Source organism: Ananas comosus, unplaced genomic scaffold, assembly GCF_001540865.1.
Source record: "Ananas comosus cultivar F153 unplaced genomic scaffold, ASM154086v1, whole genome shotgun sequence".
NCBI classification, from domain to species: domain Eukaryota; kingdom Viridiplantae; phylum Streptophyta; class Magnoliopsida; order Poales; family Bromeliaceae; genus Ananas; species Ananas comosus.
The window spans coordinates 62,369-71,951 of NW_017893430.1; the positions used below are offsets into that span (position 1 = coordinate 62,369).

The window sequence follows — 9,583 nt, forward strand, 5'->3', positions numbered from 1 at the left end:
TATAAAAATATGTTACTGCAACTTTAGTTGTCACTTCTGGTAACAACTGATAGTCTTTAAATTCTTTTATTTTACAATCTTTTTTCTGCCTACATTAAAAAAAAAAAAGGTGAAAAATCTTTTTTCCTCCTGCCAACTTTAGTATGCCTTGACATGCCATAGATGTCAAGCAGGAAAAGATAATCCTTGAGAAGCTTAGGATGATCCAGACGTTTCCATGATATTGGATGATTAGAAGCTGCAACTGTGGAAATCCGGAAAGCCTTTGCATGCCCTGTAGCTAAATGCATAACTAACGGCCAAGGAGATGGTGATATAAAGTTGTCTTGGCTTGGGAGTAATCAGATGATTGATGCCTACATTCTCACTATGTATTAACAGGTCTGCACTGTCACAATGTTCATATGGAATATAAACACATTGTTTTCTACTTGTATTTTCTGAGAACCAATAGGCTGCATTTTTGTTGATCCTCATTCGATATCAGCTGATCTGGTTCTAACATATTTTCTTGTTTCATGTTAGGTTGCCGTTGTTTTTGTATGGACTCAGTGTGCCCTGTATAATTTCCTGTCGTTCTGATGATAATCTTGGTTTCTTTGACCGCCATATCAATCTAAGGTACGAAGCTATCAGGCTTTTTAATCACTCTTTCTAATTATATGTACTTTTTTGTCACTTTATATATCACATCGAGGAAGAGTGCAAATTTAGTTCGAAATTGTTTTTTGACCGCCAGAAACTCTAAGATGGGTAGGGGTGGAACTGGGCCAGGTTTGGGTCGGGTTATACTATGCCCAAGCCCAGCCCAAATAAAAATGTTGGGCTTCGGGTCGGGCTTTTATCCAATGTTTTTAAAAAATTAAGGTCCGGCCCAAGCCCAAGCCCAATGCCCAATACCCATCGGGCTTTGTGGAGGCCTATTTTATTCATTTATCATATAATACATAAATACTTTTATTTGTATAAAATTAAAATAAAATACTTAGTTTTAGTTTGATCACATCAAAAAAATTAATATCTAACATCAAATATATCCTAATATAGAACTAAATATTTTGTAATATATAATATATCCTCATATATATATATAAGTACATATCATTAATAACAATATATACTATATATGATATACTATATTATTTATTTCTTTTAATAGATAAGTAATATGTATATAATTAAATATTTTATTTTGATAATTAATATATCGGGTTTTTGGCTCGGGCTCGGGTCTAGCTTGGACATGCCCAAATAGGCCCAAAATTTTTTCGGGCCTAAATTTTTAAGTCCGGCCCGAACCCAAAGTTACATTTTTAATACCTAAAGTCCGGCCCAAACATGGCCTATTGGGCCAGGCCTTGTTTAGGCCGGGCCCCAATTCGACCCCTAAAGATGGGTGATTTTATGCTTTTGGATTACCCAAAATATCAGTCTGATAAAAACAGTCAAAGAGTTTAGTCTTAACATTCTCGCTCATGTGCATGTTGTAAAGTAGGTATTAAGTGAACCATGTTTTGTGCCTTAGGAAGCGGCAACGGAAGAAACAACGAAATAATAGACAATAATGTTAGCCATAAAATGGTGGATGGTAGAATCAACAATCAAGCTTAGGACCTTTTGGAAAGAAGGAACTTAGGATTGACTTTGATATCATATTTTACTTAGAGATTGATTGTTGGAAAATATTTCTTATCTTTTATTAAAATATTTTTTAATAACAATTCGAAAGTTTAATATCAGTTTTAGAAAAATTCCGAGAAAGAAATTAAATAACGAATACTGTAAAAAAAAGGATTAGAAAATGTCTGTGGATTGAGGCGTGCAGAGTACTGTTATAGAAGTGAAATTGCTCCTCTACGTACGAGGCTTTTCAGCAATTTCTTCCAGCGATACAACGATCACGTTTCACTCCATCGGCACGATTTCAAGGTGGTGCAAGATGAACCTAACAAGCTTCAGATCCAGCGAAAATATGAGAAAGCTCGGCGTAAATTGGCGCAAAAGATCAATGACGAGAAAGCAGGAAAAGGCAAGGTAAATGATAGGGGTTTCCTCTTAGGTATGCTTGGGTTCATATTGAACTCATGCAACCTCGTCCAATATATATAACCAAGGCAAGAATCTTGCTTCAACACGTTAATTCCGTATAGAACAAGATAAGTCCAAGATTATACGGGATTATGGATTAGGATAAAAATAAAGATAAAACCGAAAAAAATAAAAATAAAATAAATCGGGTGCATGGACTGCGTGTGCCGCCGCCCGCCCAGTTCGTGCTCGTGCCGTGCGTGCGTGCGTGCATTTAGTTGAGAGCATAACTCTTATTTTCTTCCAAGCAATATATAATTACAACAGTACACTTAGTTTTTAATGTGGGACTAAATAATACATATGAAAATTTTAGTTGGGCTCCTAAACAAGGCCCATCAAGTATTGGGCTGCCTAAGAGGTCTAATGAATTTTAAATCATCAAAAACCCAATAAAATCTAACATTGATCAAGTAAGAAATAGTTCAAATTAGTTTTAAGTCTTAACAAGCAGGACCGGACCATAAATAAGTACCTGGATGGCTGGACCAAGTTAGTCTAGCTGTTGGAGTCCAGCATAGCATTCTGTGGCTGTCAATCCGCAGTTCTAATGCATAGCCCAGCCCATCATAACAACATTTGTTTGTCCACTTACCGATCGTCCCTAGAGCAAGTGGCAAAGGGCTTGGTGGTTGGTAGCCGAGGCCCAAGTTCGAATCCTAATTCATTCATATTTTCAGCTAAGTTTATTTCTAAATGAAATAAACGAAGCGGGTAGCATGCTATTTATTTCCCAAAAAAAAAAAAACATTTGTTTGTCTACTTGGAATTGGCTATAAACTGCACACCAGATACGGCATGCTAAAATGGTAGTCTTCCCAAAGCACAGTTGTCCAGCCAACATTGGTTTGCAACAACACTGGTTTGTATCTCAGTTGTTTTTGAGCTTACCTCGACAATTCTACCGAAGCTTAGAATTGATTTGATATTCTGGTGAGCAAAAGTTTGCGTACAAGCAAGCATACACTTGGGTGCATATAGTATGATGCATTGATGTGTGATTACCAATCTTAGACAAAAGTGGACAGAGTGGAGGATTTCTGATTTTAGAAGAAGACATGTAGCGGCTTATGTACTGACTTCATAACAGCTTGATTCTTTATCAGTAAGTTTCTCAAAGCATGAGAAAATGCTTCTTTTACGGATTGAGTGAATTTACTGGGCAAAGCTCCTACAACTGGGCAAAGCCACCGTAACTTTCGGCCCGCAACATAAAATCATGAAAAATATTTAAAGTATCTAGAAAATGAATTTTTGTAATTTTTCGATATTATTTATCTAGTAATTAAAGGAGTTTAAAATCAATAATTTTAATAGTCGTGGTGAGCCGTTTGCAAGTTTAATGATATAAAAATATTCAAATTGTGTGAAATTTCTATTTTATACTATTTAAAATAAAATTAATATCTTTGATCTTGTACTCTGTCTCCGACAAATTAAACTGTCCTTTAGAAATCACTGATGTCATCTTATTTTTAGTTTACAAATTTTATTGTACTTAAAAAAAAAATTAACTGACTTTTAGACATAAATGATGTGGTACCATTGCTATATAAAGAACACCTTGTTTGCTAATCTAATACTCTACCAGGTACTAACACCAATTCTTACCCTTTTCAGTTGGAAGCGTAGTAGCTATACTATATTATCTATAATAATTATTTTTTTTGGAGAAAAATATGATAAAAATATTTTTAAAAAAATCAGGATGAAATGGGTGAACTGTAAGAATACAATTTGATTGGTTGAAAATGCTACATCGCTCATACACGACTGTTGCAATTTAGAGTTTCTTTCCCTGATCTGTCTGTTAACTTTATTTTTTTTTCTCTCATTTTAAATAACTTGGCGAAACGGCGCCTCTAGGAGATCAGTTACTCTCTCCCCAGCGCCGTGGGCTCGAGGAGGGCCGCTACCACAGCCGCTCCATTCCTCGTCGTTATCCCCATGCCAGCTTCTCTATGTGTATCCTCTTTCCCCACTCTTTGTGACTTGTGAGCCTCCTGTTTTCAACCTCGGGGTGGTTGGCGCCCCCTCCTCCCCTCATCGCGGGCCCTACCTCAGTTTTTGTTTTCTAGCTATATACTCCGTGTGACAGCTCCTCCCGCGCTCTGTTTGCGGTTTTCTCGGTGGGCCACCACCGAGAAAGATGCGCGGCCAAATTCAAAGTCCACAGCTCGCGGAAGTGCCAGCCACGAGGTTCCGGTTCTGTTGCTCTCCCCCGACCCCTCCGCCCTTCCTCCGTGGGCCCGACCTCAATCACTGTTACCTCCCCCCTCTTTCATTCTCCCGTGGGCCCCCACGGCCGACCTCTTCTATTTAAACTTTACTTCCTCCTTTTTCCTGTGGGCCCCATCCCGGCCCATGTATGGGGGTGAGTAGTACTAGTAAATGGACCACCTGGCTTCTTGTTGGGGGGGTCTCGAGACTCAATAGCCAATAGCCCCCAGTCGCTTTCAAATCTTTTGCCTTGCTTTTTTTTTTTTTTTTTTTTTTTTTTTTCCTTGTGTGACTGCTTGTTTGGCTCCCGTTTTACTTGCAGCATCTCAAAATTTATTTTTGCTGCAGCGGAAATGAAATGAAGTTTGAAATTCAAAAGCAGAAGCTCAAGTTAATACTTCCACTAAAATGTGTTCATAGATTTTGGAATAGTAGACGTTTAATTTTCAAAAAAAAAATTCCGTCATCAGTATTGTACCGTACAGCAAAACTGAAGGGGCCAAAATCTGGCATGTCTCTGCTTTTCTTTTCTTTTTCTTTTATTTTTTTTTTGTTTTTGTGGGGCGTGGGGTGGGGTGGGGTGGGGTTTGGATAGGAGGAAGTAATCTCCATGTGAGCACCGGCTGGTGAGTGGAACTGACCCTTTTCTCTCTCTTTCCCTGCATTCGAGTAGGCAAACGACAAGGCGAGATGGGGAAAGAAAGATTGGGACGGTAGGTGGTGTGTTGTGGGCCTCAGCGGGAGGTGGGGAAGAAGCTCGAGGGAATCCCGTTGTCCTCGGAGAGGGGCTCTTATCTGTAGGGAAAAATTTCGTGGGGAGCTCAGTTCTCCCTTAAGGAGATCTAATTTTTCGGCACATATTATTTTGGATTAATTTTATATAGATTTCTACAAATATAATAAATTATAAATAAATATATTTATATAAAATTTGATTTTCATATGTTGTTTTAATAAAAGTTTTAATATTTTTAAATATTCTTTTCTAATTTGTTATTACTAAAACATTGCTTATTTTATAAGTGAAATAAATTTTTTGGTATCACAAATATGTTCTTCTAAAAGCCTCTAACTTTTAATTAAAAAAGTGTAAACAAGTTAATTTATCTTATTAACTAATTAAGTTTAAGTATTTTATCTATGGTTAACTAATTTTTTTTAACGGATCTTAATGGTAGGGATATATTTGAAAATATCAGGATTTTTGCAGGAATAACATATAAAAGTTGAATTTTGTAGATATATATCTGTAATTCATTATGTTTGTAGAGATCTGTATGAAATTAATCTAAAATAATATGTGACAAAGAATTGGATCTCCTTAACGGAGTACGGAGAGCTCCCCACGGAAAATTTTTCCCTACAAATAGAGCTCCTCTCCGAGGACAACGAGATAGTTCTCCAATAAGATGTCGTTGGGAGCTCTCCACTGAAATTTTATTCTGTTGCAGAGAGACCCTCTTTGAAGAGATTACACTCGGGACCTCGTCCACCACGTCAGCCATGGACCGCTCGAGGTTTTCACCCTGAATTTGAAAATTTTTAGGCCTGTGGTAATTAAAAGCACCTTATTTTATAATTTTGAGGGCTTAAAATATTCACTTTTGTATTTTGTGGTAGTTGAAAATCACAAAAGACAAAAGAACTGACCACTTCTGGTGCAAGTGGCACAGGACTTGATGGTTGATAATCGAGATTCTAAGTTCGAAATCTAGTTATTTTATATTTCAAACAAAGTTTATTTTTATAAAAAATAAACGTACTGGATAGTGTATTATTTTTCTCTGTTAAAAAAAAAAAGAGAACACAAAAAAGCCTGAATGTTCGTCATTGCAAGTTTATAGTATTGGTAATGAAAAGATTAAAAGCGCATTGAATTTTTTTTAGGCCTTCTAAAATATAAAATAGATTTTTTGAGACATTCTAATTATTTTCTACGTAAAAAAAATATTTTCTTAACTTGTCCAGAGTATTGAAAGGAGATGGATGATGGAGGGTGGATACCTTCTGTGGAGGCGACGCTTCTCTGTTTAGATAGCCACTAATGTACGGCAGCATGCATGATGCTGTTATGTCCTTTGATATTGGCACTTTTGTCTTCGTGGTTCGACGGTAACAAGTTTAGGTTCAACCTGTCGCTACATGATGCGTTCATATTGGTGGTTTTCAATTTAATTCGATCCATATAAAATATGTACTACGATTTATTCTAATAAGTTAAGAATTAGAATGAATTATACGTTTCTTATTAGTTAAAAAATGTATCTCTTCGTAGATATTTATTATGGATATCTTAATTGTAATCTCTATGTTAGATTCAGAATATTTTAAGGAGTTCCGTTATTTTATAAATATGTTTTATTTCTCTGTTGTGCTTTATCATATCTAATTCGATTTAAAAGAATTTATGATTTATCTTCTTCCTCCTTCTCTCTTTTATTTTTTTTTTGAGATTTTTCTCGGGTTTTGGAGTGTGGACATAGAAAAATATTCTGGTAGTCATTTTCGATTGGCGTCCGTCGTATTCGATTTGCACCCCATTCGTGTCCGACGCATCCGATTAGTGACGCGAGGTGTAGGCGTGGGAGAAGGCGAGATATGTGGGAAATTTAGAAGTATCGAGATCAGGACTATCCAAGCAGGCTAGTAAAACAAGCAATCTGACAGAGGCACTATATTCAAGTATTCATGACAGAATCAAGCATATAGATATCCGTTTTTCTATATTCTAGAGATGATTTGGTTAGGCGAAATCACTCTTAGGGTGCGTTTGGTTCGCATTATGAAAGATTACTAGGAATAAAAGATATCCGAGAATCTTATTCCTATTCATCCTATTACTAAGAATATGGAATTCCTGTGTTTGGTTCGCACGGTAATATTAATTAGCCATGTTATTTAATATTATAAAAAATATACAATTAATTAATTAATTAATTAATTTAATTTTAGATAATGTTATCAAAAGTTTCAACATCTTTTTAGAAAAAAGAAAGAGAGAGTATAAGTTAGAGAGAGAGAGCATAATTAAAAAAATAGAAAGAAAAATATAGTCGAAATTAGAGGGAGTGAGAGAGTTGAAATTTTAGAAAAAGAGAGAGAGAGAAAGCTTAGTTTAGAGAGAGAAAAAAAAGTTGAATTTTAGAGAGAAAAATAAGTTTAGAGAGAGATATAAGGTTAGAGTGTAAAGAAAAATAATATCAATTAGCCGGCGGGTAAAAAGAAAGAAAGAGATTAGACATATTATGATTATCCCAATCCATTAATATGAGGATACCCACCATTCCTCAAGGGAATGAGATTAATACTTTGGAGTGAATCTTATTCCCAAGTGAATCTAATATTACCAACTAGATTACTTAGTGCGCTTAACCAAACACCGTCATATTTTTTTATTCCCATTGGATTACTAAAAATTTTTAAAAGATAGCGCGAACCAAACGCACCCTTAGATATATCTCCACTGCTAGGATGGTGGCTGATCCATTGACCAAGCCGATAGTCAGGTATATGTTCTCGACTTAATTAGGAGTTTTAATCTTCGCAGGTTTTGATGCATGAATATTATTTTGTATCTTACGTTTTCTTAATAAAAATATAATTTTCTTCTTTTAATGTGATTGTGTAATTGATACTAATAGGCACATGTTTCGATAAGTCATCAGGCTCAGATCAATCCACTAACATGGGTGATCGCCCTCATGGCCTTTTTTTTCTTCTTCTTCTCCGACGACGGCGGATTGGTGTATACGTGCAAATGTATAGTAGCGATTTCTTTGTCAGTTTGATCAATACGATCGTCTTCGTGATAAGTTGACCTGATCAAATCCGGCATTGGATCATTACTATATTGTGCGCGCGTATTCACTAAACGCCCGTCTCCCCAACACCGACGAAAGATCTACATGAGCATGCAAATGACGTGAAGACGAACCTCCAACCGATTTCATTGTGCGGCCGTCTTCGTGATAGGCTCGACACGCTCATATCTCAAAAAAAATAATGATAATAAAACAATATAAAAAATAATAAAATAAATATTTATCTTAGATCGCCGTCTTCGTGATAGGCTAGATCCAATTTGACATAAACCGGGTCGGTTAATTAAACCGGGTCGCCGTCTTCGTGATAGGCTCGACCTGAGTTCGGTTAATTAAACCGGGTCGCCGTCTCGTGATAGGCTTGATCCGGGTTCGGTTCATTAAATCGGGTCGCCGTCTTCGTGATAGGCTTGACCCGAGTTCGGTTAATTAAACCGGGTCGCCGTCTTCGTGATAGGGTTGACCCGAATTCGGCTAATTAAACCGGGTCGCCGTTTTCGTGATAGGCTTGACCCGAGTTCGGTTAATTAAATCGGGTCGCCGTCTTCGTGATAGGCCCGGGTTCGGTTAATTAAACCGGGTCGCCGTCTTCGTGATAGACTTGACCCGAATTCAGCTAATTAAACCGGATCGCCGTCCTCGTGATAGGCTTGACCTGAGTTCGATTCAATTAAACCGGATCACCGTCTTCGTGATAGGTTTGACCCGAGTTCGGCTAAATAAACCGGGTCACCATTTTCGTGATAGGCTTGACTTGAGTTCGGTTCAAATAAATCGGGTCGCCGTCTTCGTGATAGGCTTGACCTGAGTTCGGTTAATTAAATCGGGTCGCCGTCTTCGTGATAGGCTTGATCCGAGTCCGATTAATTAAACCGGGTCGCCGTCTTCGTGATAGGCTTGACCTGAGTTCGGTTCATTAAACCAGGTTGCTGTCTTCGTAATAGGCTTGACCCGAGTCCGGCTAATTAAACTGGATCGCTGCCTTCGTGATAGGCTTGACCCGAGTCAACCAAACCATAATGACAAATCAAATCGGATGATAAGCCGATCAAGTCTAATCAATGAGTCTAATTGAACCATTAAAGACATTAATCGAAGCAAATCAAACTACAAGCTAGTTTGACTTGAACAAAACCATGAAGGATCCAACCCGAACTAAAATGCGTCCGATCTGAATCAAACCACAAGGGATTTGACTTAAACCAAAGTGGATCCGATCCAAGCTGAACCGAACCGGATCCCGTCTGAACCAAATCATAATGGATTTGACTTAAACCGAAGCGGATCCGATCCAAGCTGAACCGAACCGGATCTCGTCTGAACCAAATCATAATGGATTTGACTTAAATCGAAGCGGATTCGATCCAAGTTGAACCGAACCGGATCCCGTCTGAACCAAATCATAATGGATTCGACTTAAACCGATGAGGATCCGATCCGAGCTGAACCGAACC

The 9,583-nt window shown here is 37.5% G+C and overlaps 1 protein-coding gene across 4 annotated transcripts; it reads left to right on the forward strand.

Annotated features, from left to right (window-relative positions):
- The first annotated feature begins 179 nt into the window (after nt 1–179).
- On the forward strand, nt 180–6,643 carry LOC109706039. Of its 4 annotated transcripts, XM_020226840.1 has the most exons (7): nt 180–381; nt 526–621; nt 1,875–2,034; nt 3,955–4,053; nt 4,982–5,021; nt 5,760–5,825; nt 6,277–6,643. In XM_020226840.1, exons 1-7 carry the CDS (start codon nt 353–355, stop codon nt 6,282–6,284), a joined length of 498 nt encoding a protein of 165 aa, XP_020082429.1. In that variant the 5' UTR covers nt 180–352; the 3' UTR covers nt 6,285–6,643. The 4 variants fall into 4 exon arrangements, 1 of the variants encoding a protein (XP_020082429.1); XR_002215023.1 differs by lacking the exons at nt 1,875–2,034; nt 3,955–4,053; nt 4,982–5,021; nt 5,760–5,825; XR_002215021.1 differs by lacking the exons at nt 1,875–2,034; nt 3,955–4,053; nt 5,760–5,825; nt 6,277–6,643 and having other exon boundaries at nt 4,982–5,183.
- Nucleotides 6,644–9,583: the final 2,940 nt, after the last annotated feature.